The sequence below is a fragment of the Pseudophryne corroboree genome, chromosome 5 (genome assembly GCF_028390025.1).
Source record: "Pseudophryne corroboree isolate aPseCor3 chromosome 5, aPseCor3.hap2, whole genome shotgun sequence".
NCBI classification, from domain to species: Eukaryota; Metazoa; Chordata; class Amphibia; order Anura; family Myobatrachidae; genus Pseudophryne; species Pseudophryne corroboree.
Window position 1 is genome coordinate 416,550,440 of NC_086448.1, and position 26,192 is coordinate 416,576,631.

The 26,192-nt window shown below is 45.5% G+C and overlaps 1 protein-coding gene across 3 annotated transcripts in view; it reads right to left on the minus strand.

Annotated features, from left to right (window-relative positions):
* Positions 1-26,192, minus strand: part of LOC134927810 (mediator of DNA damage checkpoint protein 1-like) — an 840,332-nt gene that overhangs the window by 175,068 nt on the left and 639,072 nt on the right. For all 3 annotated transcript variants that reach the window (XM_063922788.1, XM_063922787.1, XM_063922786.1), the window contains exon 24: positions 9,447-9,539. In XM_063922788.1, coding sequence (XP_063778858.1) covers positions 9,447-9,539 — 93 coding nt within the window. The remainder of the gene's footprint in view (positions 1-9,446; positions 9,540-26,192) is intronic.

A 26,192-nucleotide genomic window follows, 5' to 3' on the forward strand; every position in this document is an offset into this window, starting at 1 on the left:
AATGTTAACCAATTAACCAATGCAAGTATTAACCCGTGCAAGTTGTACCCTGTTTTGAACTTTCCTCAGGAGTGTGATCAAGAGGACGAATCGGCAACAATTTCAGCGCTCTCTCTAGCAGCCACCATAGCAGAGACCACAGTAGGCACAGCTCCACCCCCGAGATTAGTAACAAAGGCCCCTAGCGGAGGGATAGGTGAGGTCGTATCAACGGGTAAGTACGGCACCATACACTATGCTGAAACTATTTCACCACAGCCTGTAGAATCTACACAGAATGAGGTTGTTAGAGTTAATCCTGTTAAGGTAATAGTAGTTCCAAATGGGAAAACAGACACTTCAGGAGTCACTCCTGTTAGGAACATTGCCATGTATAGCCCATTTTCCCGAATGGAATTAAGGACCATAGTGTCTGAATTCCCTGACCCTAGAAAAGACTTAGTTGCCAGCCAAAAATACATCAGAGACCTAGGTAACACGTTAGAGCCCAACAACAAAGACTGGCAGATATTGCTGAGAGCATGTTTACCCTCCAATGTTGACGCAACTCAATTTTTAGCTGACTGTGGATTAGATCAGGATGTACCTCTTACAGATGTGTACAACAAAGACAATGTAAAAAGAATAAGCTTACAGTTAAAAGAGTATTTCCCAGCGGTAGTTAAATGGAACAAGATATTCTCCATTAAACAAAAGGAGTCAGAAACAGCTACAGAGTATTTTCACAGAGCATTATTAGAGATGGCAAAATACACAGGCATAGAGGACATTAAAACAAACATAAACCATCGAGAAGTAGCAGTATCGGTACTGATGGATGGTTTAAAAGAGTCATTAAAGACTAGGGTACAGACCACGCAACCATGTTGGCGAGGTCTGTCTGTGGCTACTTTGAGAGAGGCTGCTATTGATCACGACCGGAATATCACCAGACACAGGGAACAACAAGGTGATAAGTTAATGGCAGTAAGTATACAGGCCTTGACCACAAAACAGCCTGTGTTAATATCACCAAACCCTGTGGGTAAGTCAAATGTGGTAACATGTTATTCTTGTCACAAACAGGGACACTTTGCACGAGACTGTAGATCGAGAAATATACAAAAATCTTATCAACCCCCTAGACAACGACACGACATACGACATTGGGATCAGGGTCCGCAGAAACTGAGTTATGAGCCACATGCAGGGGAAACAAAAAGATATCCCCCGAACAGAGACTGGCAAGCCTCTGGTAGCTCCCAATTAACTCCATCACAAGTAGTTGCTGCCAGCGGGATTCAGGGAGGTCACCATACCCAATAGGGGTGTGGCCATACCTGTAATCTGCAGCCAGTAAAATTGATTGCAAGCCTTGGAAGTGAACCAGAAATTGCAATCAATGTAGCTGGTAAATCATTAAACTTTCTTGTAGATACAGGGGCGGCCAAATCAGTGATAAATTCGACAGTGGGCATGAGAACCACTGGTAACATACCAAGCATTCCTTTTTGCTGGCTGCATCGGCACCGACTAATCTCCTGGGAAGAGACTTACTGTGTAAAATGGGGTGCGTCATTTATTGTACTCCTGAAGGTGTATTCTTGGACATACCTGAGAATCACGCTCAGGAAGTGCGAGACATGTTAGACTCCCCATCAAAATTAATGTCACATACCATTATGACAAATAGGACTCCCTCCCAAGTAGAAGAAATGACATCTCAGATACCAGAGTCACTTTGGACTAAAGATGGACAGGACACTGGATTAATGGCAAACGTAACTCCGGTAGTTGTACAAGTAAAAGATGGTAGGATAGCTCCAAAAATCCCACAGTACCCTCTGAAGCCAGAGGTGGAGTTAAGAGTTTACCCAGTAATAGAGCGCTTGCTACAACAGGGCATTCTGGTAAGAACGTCCAGCACTGCCAATAGTCCCATCTTCCCTGTTAAAAAGAGTGGGGGGAGGGGTTACCGGCTAGTGCAGGATCTAAGGGGGATTAACAAAATAGCTGAGAGTCAGTTCCCCGTAGTGCCAAATCCAGCTGTCATCCTTATGCAAATCCCTCCCACTGCGAAATTTTTCACTGTTATTGACCTCTGCTCCGCTTTCTTTTCGGTACCTCTGCACCCTGACAGCCAATATTTGTTTGCATTCACATACAGAGGAGTCCAATACACATGGACTCGATTACCACAAGGATTCATAGATAGTCCAAGTATATTTTCCCAGGCTTTGCATGATTGTTTACAGTCTTTCCAACCAGTGAGTGGATCAGTATTAATACAGTACGTGGATGATCTACTACTGTGTTCTGATTCATTGGAAGCATCCCTGAAGGATACGAAACAGCTCCTGTTTCATCTTTCAGACACAGGACACAAGGTTTCCAAAGACAAGTTGCAATTATGCCAAACTAAGGTAAAATATTTGGGACACTGTCTAACACAAGGACTGAGACACCTGACCGCTGATAGAATTCAAGCAATTAGAGACATGACTCTGCCACAAACCCAGCAACAGATCAGAACATTTTTAGGAATGTGTGGGTATTGCCGTAATTGGATCCCAGGGTTTTCCATTCTAGCGTTACCCTTGCAGGAGATGGTCTCCTCAAACAAACCTGATCGGATTTCGCATACAGACGAGTCTGAGACAGCATTTGAGAGACTTAAACAGTGCCTAACGCAGGCACCAGCATTAGGTATGCCAGACTATGGGAAACCCTTTGAACTATACGGAACAGAAAGTGCTGGTTGCGCGGCAGGCGTACTAACCCAAAAGCACGGTGATGCCAGCAGGCCAGTAGCATATTACAGCGCTCAGCTAGACACGGTAGCGCGATCCCTCCCCACATGCTTGCGAAGCGTTGCTGCGATAGCATTGCTAGTAACGAAAAGCGAAGATGTCGTGCTAGGTCACAACCTCACAATTCATACACCACATGCAGTGTCAGCCTTGCTGAATTCTGCCCAAACCAGGCACGTCTCATCAGCGCGGTTTACAAGATGGGAATTGGCACTAATGGCCCCCGTAAACATCACCATAAGGAGATGCAGTGCATTAAATCCTGCAACATATCTCCCAGGTGTGCCTGGACAGGCACAAAGGGTGGAGGATGAGAGTGGTGGGGAAGGAGGATTTAATACAAAGGAAGACACACATGATTGTATGGAATATTTGACCCAAAATTTTACCGCAAGGCCTGACATCAGTGACAACCCACTGGAAGATGTAGAACTTACGTTCTACACGGACGGTAGTTGTCATAGACAGTCAGACTCGGGAGACTTGTGTACTGGATACGCAGTCGTAGATGACCAAGGCACCATAGAAGCGGAACCGCTAGGCCCACCTCACTCAGCCCAGGTTGCTGAACTGGTCGCCCTAACCAGAGCATGTGAATTGGCTAAGGGCAAATCAGCCAATATCTACACCGACTCTAGATACGCATTCGGGGTAGTCCATGATTTCGGAGCCCTATGGCGCCTCAGAAATTTCATGACGGCAGCTGGTACACCGGTAGCGCATGCAGCTCACATAAAAAGGCTTCTAACAGCGATACAGGAACCCGACAGAGTGGCTGTTATCAAATGTAAAGCACACACATATAGCCAAGACCCAGTATCACTTGGTAACAGCCGAGCAGACGAAGCTGCTAAGTTAGCAGCTGCTACCCCCAGACAGACAGACACCACACAACTGATGGTATTTAATACCATCAACACACAGAAGTTGTGTGAGATGCAAAATTTGTGTTCCACACAGGAAAAGGCAGTCTGGAAGGCAAAAGGATATGGCCAGGAGTCCTCAGGACTCTGGACGGATGGACACGGTAAACCAGTGGCCCCCAGAGCATACCTTCCATGTTTAGCTGAGGCAGCTCACGGACTGACTCATCTGGGCAAGGAAGGGATGTGCAAGTTGGTAAGAGCATATTGGTGTGCCCCAGGATTTTCATCTCATGCGAGTAAAAGAGCAATGTCATGCCTTACCTGTTTGAGAAAGAACATCGGAAAGGCAATACCTACAGAACCATCTCATATCCCACCTGCCGGCGGCCCTTTCCAGGTAATACAGATTGACTTTATTCAATTACCCCCTTGTCGAAATTTGAAATATGTACTTGTTTGTATAGATGTTTTCTCAAATTGGGTCGAAGCATTTCCAGCGGCCACAAATACCGCTATGTTTACTGCTAAGAAAATGGTGCAGGAATTTGTATGTAGATATGGTATCCCTAGAATTATCGAAAGTGATAGGGGTACCCATTTTACAGGTGATGTCTTTCAAGGAATGTGTAAATTGATGGGAATTGATAGCAAGCTGCACACTCCATACCGTCCACAGGCGAGTGCGAAAGTGGAAAGAGTGAACAGCACTATTAAAAATAAACTGAGTAAAGTGATGGCAGAGACAGGATTGACATGGCCAGAAGCTTTACCCATTGTACTGTACAGCATCAGAACCACTCCCAGGTCCCCTCTTAATCTGTCTCCCTTTGAAATCTTGTTTGGTCGACAACCGCATGTTATGATTAACCCTCAGGATGATTTGAAGTGTAACAATGAAGTGACTGTAAAATACTTGATTAACATGAGTAAACAGTTAAGGAATCAAAATGATAATCTGAAGTTAGTGATTCCTGATTTACCAGATAGTAATTGTCATGACATTGAACCTGGGGATTATGTAATGATACGGAATTTTCTACGCTCAGGTTGCCTTATTGACAGATGGGAAGGACCATACCAGGTCTTATTGACTAGCACTACAGCATTGAAGGTTGCTGAGAGGGAGACTTGGGTTCATTCGTCCCACTGTAAGAAGGTTGCTGATCCAGAGAGGTCCCGTGATAAGGAACAGACGGTAGAGGTTGTATCACTGGAGTGTCTGTTCCAGGAGGATTGAGGCGGCACCTGAGCATTGAAAATCACAAGACCAAAAGCAGTTGTCGATCCCCTGTTCCCTTTTATTGTTTTTCTCCAACTTCCCATCCCCTCTCCCTCAAATTATTTTTTTTCCCCCTTCTCATTCTTCTCCGTTTCCTCCTACAAGATGGACTTGCCCCAAGAGACTGTGATCCGGATTTTCCTGTTGACCATGATGTTGACCAGAGCAGTCTGTTCCGGCGAGAGTACCATGGAGGTCGAGAAAGGTTCTGGAATGGGTTCTGATGATAAAGATGGAGGCGTAGTTTTCCAAGAACAACTTAACCAACAAGTAAAGGCGAGTATCAGAAAACGATCCGATAGCATTGACCATAGAAGGAATTGTGAAGGATTGTTAGCTGAAGAAAACTGCATCTGTCGGCTCTGTAACAATGTCATTGAGGATGGGTGCATAAAGAAATGCCAATCCAGTTTTAATATCCATATGGACCGGCATCCATTGAGTGACTATCACTCCTTAGTGGGTAGTGTGTTAAATAAAACAGATTGTTGGGTATGCTCTCAAGTACCTCAAGGTCATAACAAATCAGGGCTAGTACCATTTCCTTTAACGTTAGGGGAGGTACTTGAGTTAAGTGGTGGGAGACCGGTGGACAGGAGGTTTAATATCTCCAGCCCTCCTAGTTTGAAGCTCCACCAATACCATGTGGATAGGTCCCTATTATGTTTTAACATCTCCAATCCCCGAAAGCCGGGAAATTGGGAAGTGTCATGGAGTAATCAAACCATGACCTTTTCACATAGAGCAGATAGAATGCCTACAGATACAGAGCTTATACGCCACATAGCCAGTAGAGGAAAATCTTTCCGATATAGGTATACCTTAGGAAATAGGATTACGAGAGTTGGAGAGGTATCACCAGGATACTGTGCACATATCATACAACCTGATACGTGTACTAAGCAGATGGAAGAATTAGGGTTAGGAGATTTCACATGGAAGGTGTGTAATATGGTTATGTTCTACTCCGTCCCATATGTTCTCCCCGATGATGCATATTTCATATGCGGGAGAAAGGCGTATAAGTGGCTTGCCCCAAACTCTGAAGGATTGTGTTATATTGGAAAAGTACTGCCTGAAGTAATGACTGTATCACATGACAAAATGAAAGACATACACCGTGTTGCCCAAACTCCTTATACTCACACCCATTACGAGCACGTAGTTAAACGGCACCTGATAGAAAGAACAGAGCATCCGGCCTCGGACATGATCCATGAATCCACCGGGATTCAGTTTCTAATCGCGTTAGACATCACTCGTACCGCCAGAGGAGTGTTGAATTATAAATACATATCCGCACTTGCAAATTTGTTAGATAATATCACTGAAATGTATGATGACACGTTTAGGTATACTGGAAGAGAACTTCAAGCTTATAAAACAGAACTGGTACAGCATAGAATGGTTCTTAATTACCTCACAGCAGTGACAGGCGGATATTGTGTCACACTGGCAACACAATACGGCGTGAAATGTTGCACATATATTACGAATAGCACCGAGGACCCGGTCGAGGTCATAGACCAAAAGATGGACGATATTCTCCAACTGAAGTGGGAATTTCGCAGGAGACACAATCTCACTCTTGCTGCTGTAGGTAATGAGCTGACTGGTTGGGTGTCATGGTTGAACCCGCGAAATTGGTTCTCTGGTTTAGGAGAGTGGGCTCAAGGAGTCATAATGGATGTTGGGAAGTTTCTCCTATGTATCTTAGGTGTTATCATAACGATTGGTTTGATATTTAGATGCGGTCAGGCTTTAATGAAGTGCAATCGTCGTACTAGGGTAATGAGTTTAAGGAGTGAGGAAACTGTAATTCCAATGGATTTGATTTATGACCCAATGTAGAAACAATGATGTGATGAAAATGCGATTTCTACGGTCCGTTTCTTTCACCTGTTTTTCCGTTTCCTCCAAGGTAAAAAGACCCACTTGGACGAGGAATTTGATGAGCCGATATACAGACAACAGATGGATTAAAGAAGAAGTTTTGACAACCTGATACACAGATTTTTGATTAACTATGCCATGGATCCCCAGTTTCCCTAGAAATGTTAAAATTACGCTAGCCCAACACTTTTGTAAATCTATGGACATTGACAGCTTTTGCTCGCACCTTATGGGCAAAAGCACAAAGAAGACTGCAACCAACAGACACCAAACAAGACCTCAATCGACGAATGTACATTTACCTGACATAGAATACCACCGCATTTACCGTAATTATGTATTTTCTTCATTTCTACAACCCTCAGGTAATGACACACATAGTCGATAGGGAATACAGGCACAGATATCAGCAATCACATATCTCCCCCATTCATGTATCATCAACTAAAATGTGCTGCCCCATTTTGTTACAACCAAAGCCAAAAAGAGCTCGGTAAAGTTTGACAGCCCATCCACAGACCCGTACCACGGGATAAGAAGGAATTCAAATGTATACTTCGCAATACCTCGAAGCTTGATTTAAAACACGTACGGCACGATGATACATGACCCCCAAGCACGGATTCATACACACATGCTTCTGCTATCTCACTAGGTCATACCCTTTTTCCTACCTTCTCCTCTCCTCCCCTACCCAACCATGTAAATGTATTAACCCCTGACATACATTTTTCTCTTTTTGAAATGTTTTAGAAAGTGGCAGTTATTGTTGACTGCCAAAGGGTGGACTGTCAAAGTCAGAAAAATATCTCTATGCACACTACCATATTTGCACCTCACACAGGTCCGTGCTGCGCATGCGTACGCTCTCCCATACGTGAGCATACTCACAGTCGCGGGCACCCGCAGGCGCACGGTATGCGGATTTACGGTAGAGTTTATGTGATCGTAGCGTGCGACTCAATCATTACATATTTTCACTATATAATGTATTTTGTAGATCATGGTCCCTTTGATAGATTCTGAAAGTTTGGTTAATATAGAATGTTCATGAACAGAGAAATCCCTCTTTGTTTGATACGAAGGGTCAGACAGGAGTAATACAGTGGTGTTTAGTACCCATCGGAAGAGTATTTAATTAGCAATATTCCGGTGTTGGTTTGAAGCAGATTAATCGCTCGTGCGAATAGTTATGGACATAAGAAGTTTATGAACATTTACTATATTTGCACTTACTTATCCATGCGGCGGGAAACCCAGTTTCCCTCCCACCTGAGCTGTTGGAAATAGTCACGGCCCACCTGTATGAATCAACCTATGACCTTTTGTTATAGTGCGAGGAGGAATTCCTGTGTCCAATGAACAATGAGATTGTAGGGACCATTGAATTGTATTGTGTGTGGGGCATAAATAGACAAGCCGATCACATCCAGCTCTCACTCTTCAACGGTTATCATTGCTGAAAATCGGGAGCTGGATGTCCAGAGGCGCATGCGATCGTTTCCCCTTGTGCGTAAGTGTTTCTCCGCAACCATATTGATCTTCTTGTTATTGTGGGCCAATTTCTCTCTCTCTCTCTCTCTTCTCCTCTTTCTCTCTTATTTTCCCTTAAAACGTAATTGTATTGTATTGTATTTCCTGTGTAGTTATCTGGTTAGGTAGTCTATGTTATATTGTAGTGTATGACTTGTATTGTGTTAATTCTTTTGCAAGTATATCATTCATAATATATATTTATTAGGCGTTGGACCCTAAGCCCAGGTATCTGTGTATTTCTTATAGTGTTTAGTATTCACAGAGCGTCGGTGACGCTCAAACAGCTTTTGAGTTAATAAGGTTACACTAGGTTGCATCTACACCCTATTTCTACACAAAAGGTTTTACAGCATATTATACTGTTTATGGTTTAGATTTAAAGGTTTAACATTGTTAGCGTCAGCGCCGCTGGTGATCTCCTCGTGGACCCGAGCGTCCGCTACGCTATAGCGAATCATTACGTTAGTCAGCAGCCAATAGTGTGCCTGCCTGTGATCTCTTGGCCGTGAGCGAACGTGACGCTTGAGCGTCTCAACTACGGCTAAGCGATTGCTACGCAACGTGCGTACCCTTACGGTACTCCATACGTAAATAGCGTACAGTGTTCTTAGACCTCATAAAGGGTTTTATATAAGATAAATATCTAGCTTTATCAGTATTTACAGTAGTTTTCTCTTCTATATTTCTGTATTTGTATAGTTTTACAAGTTGTAAAACACACACTGGCCAAACTTTGACAATTTTTTAAAGTTAGTTTATACACCAATTGATGCCGCACTATAGCTCCACCCACATTAACCACAGCACCGTCCGCCTGTTTTATTTATTTATTTTTCTTCTTGGGGGTTTGCTGCCTATTTTGTCAACCCCGGGCCCAACAATTTCTGACAACAGCCCTTTACAGGCCAATACCGTATCAATGGTGTTTTCTAACGTTTTATTTGCAACACAATGAATATTTATCTTTGTGCCTGCTGTGACTCTACATCCTTTATTTTAATTTTTAATAACTACAATAAATAGTTATCACTTACAATAAAAGTAGACTTCATTTATAAAGAAAATTAAATATAAATAAATTACCTTGTGGTCTGTCTGATGTTGATGTTCTAGTAGGTGTTTTATTATCAACTTTAAAAGTTGGATATTCCACTCTTTGGTTGCCCTTTGTTGCGTCTGTAAATATTTACAAAATACACTTCATAATGAAGGCCACCAAAAAAAATACAACCCAAAACCGAACCTCAGACAAAACAAGACTTTGAATTACTCACAGTAGAATAAATTCCTCTGAGTCTATCTGGGAATCACTGACACTGGGATATGAGGGAGGGGCCGAGGAGTATGCACTAAAATAATTGACTGAAAATCCCCCTCCTTTATATACCCTCCCCTTCCCTTAGCTCCCCAGTTATCTGAGTAGCCAAGCCAAAGTAGAAAAATAAAGAATAAGAAATGAACATTAAAAAAAAAATCACACACACACATCAGGGAGGAAATTCAATGATGGATCGGTATGAAATACCTACAATCAAAATCCCGACATCAATTGATCGACGGTCAAAATCCCGACAAGGTCAAAAGCCCGACATGGACAAAATACCGACATTTAAAATACTGACAAGGTCAAAATACCGACATGTAAAATATCGACAGGTCAAAATGCCAACATGAGTTTTTCATTGTTTTTTTTGTGTGCATGTCGACATAGACACCATATAAGTGTACCGCGTCCCCTCGCATTGCTTGCTGCGCTCGCCATGCTTCGGGCATGATGCCTCGCTGCGTCGGCACACTAGTATATCCCCCCTCCAGGTTCACTGGGATGGTAAAGTATGAACAAGTCGGTTTCAATGAAAAAATCATGTTGGCATTTTGACCTGTCGGTATTTTGTCCGTGTCGGGATTTTGACCTTGTCGGAATTTTGACCATCGGTAAATTGACTGATTTCCTCCAGTGACTCCCAGCTGGACTCAGAGGAATTGATTCTACTGTGAGTAACCCAGAATCTTGTTTCCTCTTTTATCCTATCTGTGAAGCACCGATGCTAGGACTTGCCCAAGCAAGCCTTAAGAGGGAGGAGGATTACGCACAGGCAATGCTGTATGCAAAACATTGGGTCTGGAGAACTGATAAAGCAGTGATAATTGTAAGGTGATAACACACCAGCCAATGAGCTCCTAACTGTCAATTTACATATTGGAGCTGATTGGCTGCTGCGTTATCACCTTGCATTTATTAGTACTTTATCACTTCTCCAGGCTTAATATATCTGCCCCGTTGTGAGCAAAACGGACATCTTTAGCCACAAATGTGTGGAACCGATAAAATGTGGTAATTGTGTGCACTGAGGACCAGGTGGCCACCTTGCACAGCTGCTCAACTGAGGCACCCTGCTGAGCTGACCAAGAAGCACTCACAGTCGAATGTGCCCGAATGGTATCAGGTACTGACTCGCTCAAGGCTGTATATGCCTGCTTGATAGTGGAAGTAATCCAACGAGCAAGAGACTGTTTTGATGCTGGCCAGATTCCTTTATAGGCGTTATAAAGTACCAACAGGCTGTCCGTTTTACGTAAAACAGCAGTTTGTTCCACATATAATCTGAGTGCTCGTACCACATCTTTAAACTGGAAAGCATTTAGGTGAAATCTTGAAACCACTTTAGGAACAAAAGATGTCCGAGTGCGGAGAACCGCTCGGTCCGTATGAAAAAACAAAAGGGGGAAGCTAGCTGACAATGCTGCCAACTCAGAAACTCTGCAAGCTGAGGAGGTAGCCAAAAGAAAAGCTAATTTTCAAGTTAACCACCTTAATTCCACTGTATCAAATGGCTCAAATGAAGCATGCTGAAGAGCAGCAAAACTAAATGAAGTCATGCAATACTCCTTGCATGAAAGTTTTGACATCCAGAACAGACACCAGGGGGTTTATTTACTAAGGTCCCGATTTTGACCGAGATGGTGTTTTTTCTTCAAAGTGTCATCTCGGGAATTTACTAAACTCAAATCACGGCAGTGATGAGGGCATTCGTATTTTTTTGGAAGTCAAAGGAAGAAAATACGAATGAATACACCATCGGTCAAATACGCCTGTTATTTGGTAGAACTCGGTAATTTACTAAAAAGTGTAATTCACAAACACTGCCGTGAAAAAATACAAATTGCAAAAAAAAAGCGAAAATAAAACAGATCTGCTTTTTTTTACCGTGTTCTGATAGGCATGCATGGATCTATGAGATCCGTGCATGTTCATCAGTGGGAAGGGGTGGGAAAGTGTTCAATTTGCTGGAAAAAATGCGTGGGGTCCCCCCTCCTAAGCAAAACCAGCCTCGGGCTCTTTGAGCCGGTCCTGGTTCAAAAATATGGGGGAAAAAATGACCGGGGTTCCCCCATATTTCATAAACCAGCACCGGGCTCTGCGCCTGGTCCTGGTTCCAAAAATACGGGGGACAAAAAGCGTAGGGGTCCCCCGTATTTTTGAAACCAGCACCGGGCTCCACTAGTCAGGTACATAATGCCACAACCGGGGGACACTTATCTAGGTCCCTGCGGCCCTGGCATTACATACCCAACTAGTCACCCCTGTCCGGGGTACCCTGGAGGAGTGGGAACCCCTTAAATCAAGGGGTCCCCCCCTCCAGCCACCCAAGGGCCAGGGGTGAAGCCCGAGGCTGTCCCCCCATCCAAGGGCGGCGGATGGGGGGCTGATAGCCTTTTTGTAAGAATGTGAATATTGTTTTTAGTAGCAGTACTACAAGTCCCAGCAAGCCTCCACCGCAAGCTGGTACTTGGAGAACCACAAGTACCAGCATGCGGTGGAAAACCGGGCCCGCTGGTACCTGTTGTACTACTACTAAAAAAATACCCCAATAAAAACAGGAGACACACACCTTGAAAGTATAAATTTATTACATACATGCACACCACCATACATACATACTTACCTATGTTCACACGAGGGTCGGTCCTCTTCTCCATGTAGAATCCATGGGGTACCTGTTGAAAAAAAACGGACACCCGACCACGCACGTTTTCACATGGGACCCCTTTCCCCGTCTGCAGGGACCCCCCCTGACTCCTGTCTAAGAGGGTCCCTTCAGCCAATCAGGGAGCGCCACGTCGTGGCACCCTCCTGATTGGCTGTGTGCTCCTGTAGTGTCTGTCAGGCAGCACTCAGCAGAGATACAATGTAGCGCCTATGCGCTCCATTGTAACCAATGGTGGGAACTTTGCGGTCAGCGGTGAGGTTACTTTCGGTCAACCGCTGACCACAAAGTTCCCACCATTGGTTACAATGGAGCGCATAGGCGCTACATTGTATCTCTGCTGAGTGCTGCCTGACAGACACTACAGGAGCACACAGCCAATCAGGAGGGTGCCACGACGTGGCGCTCCCTGATTGGCTGAAGGGACCCTCTTAGACAGGAGTCAGGGGGGGTCCCTGCAGACGGGGAAAGGGGTCCCATGTGAAAACATGGGGCCCCATTAAGTGCGTGGTCGGGTGTCCGTTTTTTATTTTGCCAAGTACGTGGATTATACAAAGAACAGAAGAGGACCGATCTACACTGGATTATGCGAGTATAATTTTTTCAACAGGTACCCCATGGATTCTACATGGAGAAGAGGACCGACCCTCGTGTGAACATAGGTAAGTATGTATGTATGTATGTATGTATGTATGTATGTATGGTGGTGTGCATGTATGTAATAAACTTATACTTTCAAGGTGTGTGTCTCCTGTTTTTATTGGGGTATTTTTTTAGTAGTAGTACAACAGGTACCAGCGGGCCCGGTTTTCCACTGCATGCTGGTACTTGTGGTTCTCCAAGTACCAGCTTGCGGGGGAGGCTTGCTGGGACTTGCAGCACCGCTACTAAAAACAATATTCACATTTTTACAAAAAGATTATCAGCCCCCCATCCGCCGCCCTTGGATGGGGGGGGGGGGGGGGGAGACAGCCACGGGCTTCACCCCCCTGGCCCTTGGGTGGCTGGAGGGGGGGACCCCTTGATTTAAGGGGTTCCCACTCCTCCAGGGTACCCCGGCCAGGGGTGACTAGTTGGGTATGTAATGCCGGGGCCGCAGGGACCTAGATAAAAGTGTCCCCGGCCGTGGCATTATGTACCTGACTAGTGGAGCCCGGTGCTGGTTTCAAACATACGGGGGACCCCTACGCTTTTTGTCCCCCGTATTTTTGGAACCAGGACCAGGCGCAGAGCCCGGTGCTGGTTTATGAAATATGGGGGAACCCCGGTCATTTTCCCCCCCATATTTTGTGAACCAGGACCGGCTCAAAGAGCCCGTGGCTAGTTTTGCTTAGGGGGGGGGGGGGGGGGAGGGACCCAACGCATTTTTTTTTAAAGATTTGTGAAAAGGTTATTTTTTTTACGAAAGATGCACAAAGAAGCCCTGCACGGATCTCATAGATCCGGCCGAGATTCATTGTGTTAATGTCGGCAGTGTTTTACTATTCACTCCAGTAAAACACTGCCAAAAAATACGAATTACATCGACATCGGAAAACACGAAAATGCAGAATACGACAGCTTAGTAAATTAGTCGTAATAAATTCAAAAAGTTGCAAATTTACACTTGCGATGTCATTCGTGTTTGAACTTTAACCTCATTCTGAAAAATACGAATTTTAGTAAATATACCCCAGATGTCTCTGAAAAAGAATATATAAGGCTGACACCTGACCACTCAGGTACGAGAGGCGGAGGCCGATAAAGGCAATTGAGCTAAATTGGGATGGAGGAACGGGCCTGGTGACAGTAGATGATCTCTCAGTGGTAGCTTCCATGGTTGGTCGCCCACCAGAGACAGAAGATCCAAGTACCATGACCTCTGTGGCCAATCTGGCGTTATTAGAAGGACATGAGCCATTTCACGCTTCATCCTTCTGATTACATGTATGGTAATTGGCGGAAACATATTCTCGAAGTGGAAAGACCACCTGACAATTAGATCATCTACCAGAGTCGCTTGTGGATCTCTGGACCACATGTCCCATGCTATGGAAGCTTCCTGTTCAACCTGGACGCCATGAGGTCTATCTCTGGCAGACCACATTTCTCCATAATTGGGTTGAATATGTCCTGATGCAGGGACCATTCCCCTAGGTGAACCCTGTGCCAACTGAGAAAGTCGGCTTTTTAGTTGTCCACCCCTGGGATAAAAAACAAAAAAGTTATGGTAGACTTACCGTTGATAACTCTGTTTCTCCGAAGTCCACAGTATCCACAGGAAATACCCTGGGTTGTAGCTGGCGTCAGAGGAATGGGCACCAAACGGTTAAAGCTTTTCGTCTCCCAGGATGCAAAGGTCTAACCTCCCTATAGCCCCTGGCTCAGGGAATTCAGTTTGTTACAAAGCTCAAGGCAGGAGCAGAATTATATAGAGAAGGAAGACCTATTCAGGCAAGAACACACACACACACACACACACACACACACACACACACACACACACACACACACACTTCCATACCAGAAGGAAGGAACAGGTTAGTAAGTGTAAAGATTCGCAAGTCAGGTGCATCAGGCTGGGTTACCTGTGGATAATGTGGACTTCGGAGAAACAGAGTTATCAACGGTAAATGTTCCATAGCTTCTGTTTTCTCCTTCAGGGTCCACAGTAGTATCCACAGGATATACCCTGGGATGTTCCAAAGCAATAACTAAGGGAGGGGATGCTCTTGATTGGACAGGAGAATCCTTCACCCAAATGCAACATCCTGAGAGGCAAAGGTATCAAAGGCATAATGTCTAATGAATGTATTATTGATGACCACATGGCTGCCTTAAAGAGATGCTCAGCTGAGGCACCACGGTGGGCTGCCCATGAAGGACCTACTGAATGGGAAGAATAGGCAGACACATTATCCGGGATAGGGAGATTAGCTTGAGAGTATGCTTCCAAGATAGTCATTCGAAGCCATCTAGCCAATGTTTGCTTATTGGCAGGCTCATGTGAAATCCGTATATAACAGAGTATTTTTCCTTCTGATGGCACCGATACGATCCATGTAGATCCTTAGAGCACGAACTACGTTCAATGATGCGTCTCCCACAGAGAGATCCGGTAACTGAAAGGCCAGAACTATTATTTCTTAATTAAGATGGAACTTAGAGACCACTTTAGTAAGATATCCAGATTTGGTTCGGAGAATTGCACAATCTGGATGGAATACCAGAAATGGAGGGTGACACAATAGTGCCTCAAAGTTTGATACTCCTCTAGCTGAAGCAATAGCCAGTAGAAAGAGAACTTTAGCTGTCAACCATTTGAAATTCACATGATGCAGTGGTTTAAATCGGGCGTATAGAAGTGCCCTGAGAACTATTCCTAGGTCCCAGGTAGCTGTTGGGGGTATAAATGGAGGCTGAATATGAAGCATTTTGTGGAAAAAAGTGCAAACATCCTGTAGGTTTTCAATTTTCTTTTGGAACCATGTGGTGAATGCAGACACCTGTACCTTCAGGGAAGTTAAGCGGAGACCTCGGTCCATTCCAGCTTTAAGGAATGCTAGAATTCTTGAAACTCTAAAAGACATTGGGTCATATTTACTAGCAGCGCACCATTGAAAATAAGTATGCCATATTCGGTAACAGATGAGAGCTGATGATGGCTTCCTTGCTTTAAGCATTGTTTGAATTACAACCTGTGAAAAGCCTTTTGCTTTTAGGATGGATGTTTCAAGCCACGCCGTCAAAGACAGTCGATTCAGGTGTTCGTAGAGACAAGGACCCTGAATCAGTAGATCTGACGTTGAGGCAGTGTCCACGGATAGCCTTTGCAGATCTGTGTACCAATTTTGTCTGGGATACGACAAAGCTATTGATATCATGGCGTCCCCTTCCTGTTTGAATTTTTTAATCACCCTGGGCAACAGGGAGATTGGTGGGAAGACATATGCCAAATGAACTTTCCATTTCAGTGACAGGGCATTCACGAAGATTGCTTCGGGATCCTTTGATCTTGACCTGTATGTAGGTACCTGGTTGTCCTGACGTCTCCCACCCTGGAGTCCCCAGGTGGAGGCCCGTGGCTTGCCTTCTGGTTTAGAAGTCAGGCATCTTGTTGACCAAGCCTGTTTAGTCCTACCCAATTTAGCAGATTGAGACTGCTTGTTATAAGCCTCTCTCTTTTCTTTACCTTGGGGCCGAAAGGACCGGAAAGCAGGAGACCTCGGTTTTGATGTAGATGTCGAAGGAAACCCAGCTTTTTTGGAGTTTGTTTCAGACAATAGAGTATTATCCAACTCTGTACCAAAGGGTTCACTACGGCTGGCCGGCAGTCGGGCTCCCGGCGACCAGCATCCCGGCGCCGGGAGCCCGACCGCCGGCTTACCGACAGCTTGGCGAGCGCAAATGAGCCCCTTGCGGGCTCGCTGCGCTCGCCACGCTACGGGCACGGTGGCGCGCTACACTATTTTATTCTCCCTCTATGGGGGTCGTGGACCCCCACGAGGGAAAATAATTGTCGGTATGCCGGCTGTCGGGCTCCCGGCGCCGGTATACTGAGCGCCGGCAAACAGAAGACCACCCGTACCAAACATAATATTTCTGAAAAAAGGCAGAGATTCGAATGCATTCGGTGATTACGAGTCAGCCTTCCAAGAACGTAGCCAAACAGCTCTGCGGGCTGCTACTGAAGAAGCTGATACTTGAGAAGCTAACATACCCATATCCAGGGCCGCTTCTTCCATAAAAGCAGCTGCCTGCTTTATATTAACTATATGGGATAACTGTTTTCTTGTTGCCAGAACGGAGAAATCATTTTCCAAAGCTTCCGCCCAGCTTGCCACTGCTTTAGCCACCCAAGCTGTGGCCATCGCTGGTCTTCCCTGTTAGGGAAAATACAGTCTTAAGACAGGTTGAGTATCCCATATCCAAATATCCGAAATACGGAATATTCCAAAATACTGACTTTATTGAGTGAGAGTGAGATAGTGAAACCTTTGTTTTCTGATGGCTCAATGTACACAATCTTTGTCTAAGACACAAAGATATTAAAAATATTGTATTAAATGACCTTCAGGCTGTGTGTATAAGGTGTATATGAAACATAAATGAATTGTGTGAATGTAGACACACTTTGTTTAATGCACAAAGTTATAAAAAATATTGGCTATAATGACCTTCAGGCTGTGTATAAGGGGGGTAATTCCAAGTTGATCGCAGCAGGAATTTTGTTAGCAGTTGGGCAAAACCATGTGCACTGCAGGGGAGGCAGATTTAACATGTGCAGAGAGAGTTAGATTTGGGTGTGGTGTGTTCAATCTGCAATCTAATTTGCAGTGTAAAAATAAAACAGCCAGTATTTACCCTGCACAGAAACAAAATAACCCACCCAAATCTAAAATCTAACATTTGCTAAAAAAATTCCTGCTGCGATCAACTTGGAATTACCCCCAAGGTGTATATGAAACATAAATGCATTATGTGCTTAGACTTGACCATGATATCTCATTATGGTAGGCAATTATTCCAAAATACGGAAAAATCCGATATCCAAAATACCTCTGGTCCCAGGCATTTTGGATAAGGTATACTCAACCTGTATCATTTTTTCAGTTTGTTGCATTATTTAATGATGATGAAGGCAGAGTTAATGTAGATTTGCGTACCAGTCGAACTACGTGAGCATATTTCTTGGAAGGCACTTCCCTTTTTATAAAGTCCACAGGTTGGAGAGGATAACAAGAACCCCATTTCTTTGGCATCCTAAATTTCTTACTAGGCGTTACCCAGTTCAAGCACAAGGGGGTTTTTGTGTTTGAACAGGTTCCTGGCTTAAAGCCGGTTGATCAAACAGTTTGAGTTTTTTTATGAACCTATAACAGTTTACACAAGACTCATCTTGTACCAGGTCCTGAGGGGTTAACCCTGCTTTGCAGAACAACTGTGATAATAATGTAAGTGCTGCTTCGCTACCCTTGACTTGTGAGGACATAGCAACAATTTTATTCACACAACAGTGTAATACTATACATCAATGTGACAGTCTTCACTTTTGTGTGTTTAAAGTGAAGTACAATCACAACCTACCCTGCATGCACCAGCACTGAGGGAATGAACAAAGAGAGAGATAAAGCAAGACTGATAGAAAAAAAAGTTTAAAGTCAGAAAACCGCACTAGCAAACAGTCACATAATAATGCATTGGTATACATTTGCAAAATTAGCAAAGTGTTCAACTAGACAGTACAATTGAGTAGGTAGGAAAACGAGATTTATGGTAAGAACTTACCATTGTTAAATCTCTTTCTGCGAGGTACACTGGGCTCCACAAGGAATAACATCAGGGTGTAGGGTAGGATCTTGATCCGAGGCACCAAAAGGCTCAAAGCTTTGACTGTTCCCAAGATGCATAACGCCGCCTCTTCTATAACCCCTCCTCCGTGCACAGGAGCTCAGTTTTCGTTAACCAGTCCAATGCAGTAGCAGGTAACAGAGACGACAATCGTTAGAAGCCACACACACCACACACTCACGACAGGAGAGGGTGTCAGCGGCGAATACCATACCAACCCAAAGAAAAAAAGTGAGTCAGGGTTGGCGCCTTGTGGAGCCCAGTGTACCTCGCAGAAAGATTAAACAACGGTAAGTTCTTACCATAAATCTCGTTTTCTGCTGCGGGGTACACTGGGCTCCACAAGGAATAACATCGGGGATATCCTAAAGCAGTTCCTTATGGGAGAGGACGCACTGTAGAACGCACAAGAACCCGGTGTCCAAAGGAAGCATCCTGGGAGGCGGAAGTATCGAAGGCATAGAACCTTCACTTAGGACCACGCAGCCGCCTTGCACAATTGTTCAAGGGTCGCACCACGGCGGGCCGCCCAAGAAGGTCCAACAGACCGAGTAGAATGGGCTTTGATGGTAGCAGGAGCTGGAAGACCAGCCTGTACATAAGCATGGCAATCACCATTCTAATCCATCTGGCCAAGGTCTGCTTGTTAGCAGGCCAGCCACGTTTGTGAAATCCAAACAGTACAAAGAGAGAATGAGACTTCCTAATGGAGGCAGTTCTCTTCACATAGATACGGAGAGCCCGTACCACCATCCAAAGACCGCTCTTTGGAGGACAACTCAGGAGAACTAAAGGCCAGAACTACAATCTCCTGGTTAAGGTGGAAGGAAGACACCACCTTAGGCAAATAACCAGAACGCGTTCTAAGAACTGCACGGTCCCGTTGAAAAATCAGATAGGGGGACTTACAGGATAAGGCACCTAAGTCCGGGACCCTTCTAGCAGAGGCATTAGCCAGCAAAAACAAAACCTTAAGGGAAAGCCACTTATGGTCTGCAGATGCAAGAGGTTCAAACAGATACTCTTGCAAGGCCTCAAGAACCACTGACAAATCCCAAGTGGCCACTGGTGGTACATAAGGAGGTTGAATCCGTAACACCCCGAGTGAAAGTATGAACATCAGGCAGGATACCAATCTTTCTCTGAAACTATACAGACAAGGCAGAAATGTGAACCACGAGGGATGCCAGACGAATGCTTAAGTCTAGGCCCTGTTGTAGGAAGGCCAAAAGTTTGGCCGCACTAAACTTGTAAACGTCATGTTTACTAGACGTGCACCAATCAAAGTAAGAATTCCAGACCCTATGATAAATCTGAGCAGAAGCTGGCTTACGGTCCTTTTACATAGTATGAATGACCACCTCAGAAAAACCCTTGGCCCTCAAGACGGAAGCTTCAAGAGCCACGCGGTTAAAGCCAGTCGGGCCAAATCCTGGTAAACACAAGTGCCCTGAACGAGGAGGTCTGGTCATTGTGGAAGTAGAAGGGGACGCTCTATCAAGAGACCCTGTAGACCTGAGAACCAGTGCCGTCTGGGCCACGCCGGAGCGATCAGAAGCAGGGTTCCTCCTTCTTGTTTGAACTTCCTTAGTTGGGCAGGAGTGACACCGGAGGGAACACATATGACAGCTGAAAGCTCCATGGGATTGCTAGTGCGTCTACAAACGCCGCTTGAGGATCCCTTGTCCTTGCTCCGAAGACCGGAACCTTGTGATTGTGTCGAGACGCCATCAAGTCCACATCTAGAAGGCCCCACTTGTCCCCATCTGAAGCATCAGAGTCAGTGTCTGTGGGGTCAGTGTATGCGCCATCCTCATCAGAGGAAGTGTCTGGAACAGTGGTGGATTGTGAGGAAGTAGCGGCCCATTTAAGAGACGCCTTAGTCTTAGGTGGGCGAGATTTAGACTTCTTTTCAGTCAGTGATTGGTTCAAGTTCTGTAACTGAGATGAGATCTTATCAGCCCATGGTGGATTGACTGCAGGGATCATAAACTGCTTTACTGGCATAGGCGGTCCCACAGGGGGCGCAAGTTTAGTTACCAGCGTATTTAATAACATGGAGAAGGTATCCCAGGGCGGGTCATTGTGGACCCCCATTGCTACAAACCCACTGGGGGGCAAAGAACCCCCAGAACCTGAACTCTCTGCTGCCATGTTTTCCTCAAATGTGTCTGCAGTGTCACCACCACTCAATGTGGGATAAGCCCCAGTTCCGTTGCCCCTTGCAGCTGACATAATGAGAAGCTCCATATCAGGCAACTCAGTACAATGGGGGTCATTCCGACCTGTTCGCTCGCTGCGTTTTAACGCAGCAGAGCGAACGGGTCCCTGCTGCGCATGCGACGGCGCCGTAGTGCGCCTGCGGGATGGCCGAAGGCCGTAGCAGGACAGCGATCGCCTCTGCCTGATGGGCGGGAGGGGATGAAACGGCTGCGTTTGGCCGCCATTTCGTTGGCGCGGTCCGGCGTGGCGGACCGAACGGGGGGCGGGCCGCAGCGGCTGCGTGACGTCATACGCAGCCGCTGCGGGCCAGAGAGTGAGGAGAAGCTCCCGGCCAGCACGCTAAAGCTGCGCTGGCCGGGAGTTACTCCTGAAGTGCAAAGGCATCGTCAATGTGCGATGCCTTTGCACTTCTGCGAGGGGGTCTGGACTGACATGCGGGGCAGGCTAGCCCCGTGCTGGGTGTCCCCCCGCATGTCAGGAAAGATGATCATAGCTGTGCTAAATTTAGCACAGCTACGATCAACTCGGAATGACCCCCAATATTAGCAGCACTATATCTAGCAAGAACTCCCGGTGTAGTGTTATCAGCACAAACCAGGAATCCAAGAGATATATGGTGACCAGAAATCAGAGAAAAACACACAGTAAGTATATCTTGTGAAACACCTACAGTATATAGTCCTATAGTATATAACCTAGCCCCCTCAGGTTACAGAATATAGGGTAGCAGGCTGAGCGAAATACACGAAATGGCAGTCACTCAGCAGCTACATGCACACACACAGAAAATCACAATGTACAATGCAGAAGTTATATCATACAATAAAGACTGCACTGGACTAGCAATACAAAGTAATACTCAGTATAGCTATATATATATATATATATATATATATATATACACATACACACATACACACACACACACACACACACACACATATATATATATATACACACACACACAAACAGTAGATATAGCAAAACACAGCAAATACTGGATGTATGTCACAGGTTATTTGACCCACACAACCCTGACTGTATGCACTCTTTCTTAACCAAAACTGTCCACTGACAGGTAGAATACTTAAGTGTCCTGTAAAATGCACAGCGATGACGTACAGGCGGCTTTACAGAGGAGGATTTGCCCAAGCAGTCCCAGGAACAGCGCAGATCTGTGTAATGGCAGATGACAAGGAGTGAGGGAGAGATATGCAGCTCCAGGGCGGGAACATTTTCCTAAATGGCGCCCTGGGGCTGAGGGAGGGGCTACAGGTCAGGCCTTATCCCCCATGCTGGCTTCCCCACTAGGCGCTGCGGGCTGTCAAACGGTTTTATTAAGAAAACCGACCTGTGCCCAGTGCCCTGGTGTCTGGTGGAGCCCCTGCCCTTTACAGTGTCCACGCCAGCACGTACGGCTCGCCTCCCACCGGCCGTGCCGGATCGCGATTACAGCGGGCCAAAGAGACCCCCTTACCTCCCCCTGTATGCGGCCACGCGATCCGGGAGGACAGCGGCGAGGGTGTGACTAACCAGAAGAACACTGGAGTCTCCGCTGTGATTACCCGGCAACCAGGGCGCGGGAACTGATGGAGCTGCAGCAGGTGATGTCTGACTGACATCCAGACACTGCTGCAGCCCTTGAAGTCTTCAGATTTTCTATCCTTTTGAAATAGCTTTTTCTTTAGGGCTGCAGGTGCAGCCCCCCTGTTGACTGCCTGCTTACTGCAAGGCACCAACTACAAAACTGAGCTGCTGTGCACGGAGGCGAGGTTATAGAGGAGGCGGCGCTATGCATCTTGGGAACAGTCAAAGCTTTGAGCCTGTTGGTGCCTCGGATCAAGATCCTACTCTACACCCTGATGTTATTCCTTGTGGAGCCCAGTGTACCACGCAGCAGAAAAAACATTACTGTATTTACCTGGCTCCAATGAGCAGCATACCGGGAGACTAGCATATACAGCGAATAATACAGCAATATTTGTACACAGTCGCTCATTTGCATTAGGCACTTATTCAACTAGGCAATACCACCAAGGTAGGTAGGAAATCAGTGCTGTATCACCTGACCAGGAGAGCGGGATACAGGGATACTGGAACCCTGCTTCCATATTGAATCATGCCACTAACAAACAGCCAACAGAAACAGAGGCACCAGAGAACTCAGCCACACAGCGACTCTGTCTTAGTGTCTCAGACGGAAGCGGGAAATTTTAGTTCATGACGGGAAATTTGGAGGTCTGAAACTGGTCATGAACTAGGTGGAGGGGCAACCAGGTAAGTGCCTTACTACCTACTGCTGACATCCAACCCATGGATCACGGCATCTTACTAATTCCCAGAGCTTATGATCCCTGAGGTCTAGCGCTGGTGCACCCGAGGTAGACGACCGCATCAGCGACTGTCCAGTAGTCTCCCCCCGAGACAGTAAGGATGCATTATAGTAGTCTTAAACTGCTAACTGGAATTAGACACCTTACATTCACCCCGTGCTCCATCCACAGCCTGGGATCGTCAGTGTGGACCTTTGCTACTACATCTATCTGGCACCCGCCACAAAAACAGTGTTTACACAAAGGTAACTGTTGCTGTGAAACTGGTGGGAAGTTGTTGGAGCAACTTTTCCTTATGCGTTTATGACGCATAGAAAAGTAGCTAAAAAGAAAAAAAAAAAAAAAGACTATATAAAATAATAAAAGCTTGTGGCTGCAAAAAAAAAAAAAAAAAAAAAAAACAAAACAGCCGCACCGTTTTTCTACAGTGGTCCAGCTCCTGTCGCACCAAACAAAAAACTGAATTCCCTGAGCCAGGAGGTGGGGTAATAGGGAGGCTCGACCGTTGCATACTGGGAGTCCTAAAGCTTAAACCATTTGGTGCCCATTCCTCTGACGCCACCTACAACCCAGGGTATATCCTGTGGATACTACTGTAGACCCTGAAAGAGAAATGGCTCATATGGGCGGTACAAATTTCTCTGCTCACATCATAATCTGGGCAGTCTCCGCCACCTTATTTGATGATATATGCTACCGCCGTGGCATTATCCGACTGTATCTGTACGGGCTTGTCTCTGTAGAAGATCCTGTGCCTTTACCAGAACACAAAAGACTGCTTGCAGTTCTACCACACTGATGGACAACATTCTTTTTCCAATGACCAAATGCCCTGGAACTGGGAACCTAGAACCACTGCACCCCATCTCTGGAGACTGTCGTCTGTAATTACAGGAGTCCATTTCCAGGGAGAAAATTGACAACCTCTAGACATGATGTGCGTGCAGAGCCACCGAACCAGGGATTGGCATACTTGTACAGATAGGGGGAAAACAATGGTTGATCAAGACAGGGATCTCCTCCCCTCCCCTCCCCCCTCCAGTGCTGAAGAATGAAATGCTAAAGGAGTCTGGAATGGAAGCATACAAACGGAACCACTTCAAATGCAGCCACCCTTTTCCCCAGTAGCTGCTGTGTAGAATGGGCACCCTGAGTAGAGACAAACATCTGTACCAGAGACTGTTAGTCCCTGAACTTGCTCTCGGGCAGAAAAACCAGCTGAAACAGTGTGGCCCCGGCTCCTGTAAACACCGGATGCTTTAAGCAGATGTTCATACTTATGGTCCATAGCATCCTTCAAATGTGACTGCAGTAATCATTGGAAGATCGGTAGTCTTCCAATGGTCAAATGGGGCATCCACTGCTGGGGGTAACTCGCATGGAGCCTTATCCTTTTCAGCAAAAGGATAAGTGAACTTAAAACTTGCTGGAAGCTTAACACGTTTATCTGGCTTAGCCCAGGATTCTACCAGTACATCAAAAAAATGCATAAATGAAGGAAAATTCAAAACCTGCATTTTCTTTCTTTTAAATAACCCTGCAGATGCTGTTTCATCCTAATGTTCCTCGTCCTCAATCTTTAAAATCTGGTGAATGGCCTGGATAAACTCAGTAATGACCAAACAATCGGGAGAACTGTCTTCCCAACTAGAATGCTCTATCCATTCCTGGTTCAATACCTCTCTATCCTCAGCGGAAGATCCTTCCAATTCCTCCCCTTTCCCCAAGACATGCCCAGTCTGGGTAGGGTGTCGTTTACTGCTGAGCCTAAGACTGCTTCAAAGAAGAACAGACCCTGGAAGGTCTATCCAGCTGAACAGACATATCTCTATCCATCAGGCTACTAACTCACTCAGGGGAAGGAAACTGAGATGGTGGAACCTGCTGCAGAGTTATAGAGGCTGATGCACTAACATTAGCATGGCCACAATCATCTGGTACCTCCTTAGCCAGATCCACAATGAACTGAGAAACAACCTTTGACCATTCCGGTAAAAGCTCCTCTGACAGAGCATCCATGGATGAGCACAACACAGGCATCTCAACCTCACAATCTGTACACAGGTCTCCATGCACTCTACTCCTCTTAAGGAATTTTTCAGAACATTTAAAACATGTATAATGTAATGCAGACCCAGCTTAGCCTTAGGGGGATGGTCCCTCTTTGCAGACACACTGATACCAACAATGGTATCTCACACAGAACAAAAGACCTACAGCCTTAGTCTTTTATAGTGTGAGAGCAAGAGAAGAAAAGAGATGAAAAACAAAATAAAAAAAATAAAAATATTTTTACTCCTCTTAAACAAAAGAAAGTAACTTAAGTACTTATAAAGAAAAAAAAAATCCTCACTTTAACTACACTACTCTAGCAACTTCAACAAGAAACCATCGTAAGAAAAAACACACAGTTTGTTTCTTTCTACTGTACCACTTTTTCACAGCGTCCGGCCTCCTGCGCAGCATCAAGGAGAACCAGGTCTCTTCCCTTTTTCAATCCATCCTCCAAGAAGCAGCATGAAATCCTATTAACTGTGGGAGGTCCTTCCGTGTGGAGTGTGGGCAAGATGACATCCACCATTACCAAATGGAGACTAACATCCAGGTAAGCACCTTCTTTTAATTACTTCACTGTGCCTCCAGCGCCCCCTTATGGGTATATGGAGCTCCCATAGAGGGACCAAATCCGTTCCTGTGCGAAAGCCTATATACTCTTCTTGCCATCGCCTGCCTGCCACTAAAACAAAACTGGGGAGCTAAGGGAAGGGGAGGGTATATAAGTTTGGGGGTGTTTGAGTCAATTATTTTAGTGCCTACTCCACAGACCATCCCTCATATACAGTTCTAGCGTCAGTGTTTCCCAGATAAGACGAAAGAGGAAGATGTTCTTACCCTGGGGTATAGAGCACCTGCACCTATATTGTATTATTAAGTCCCAGCAAGGTAGCACATCA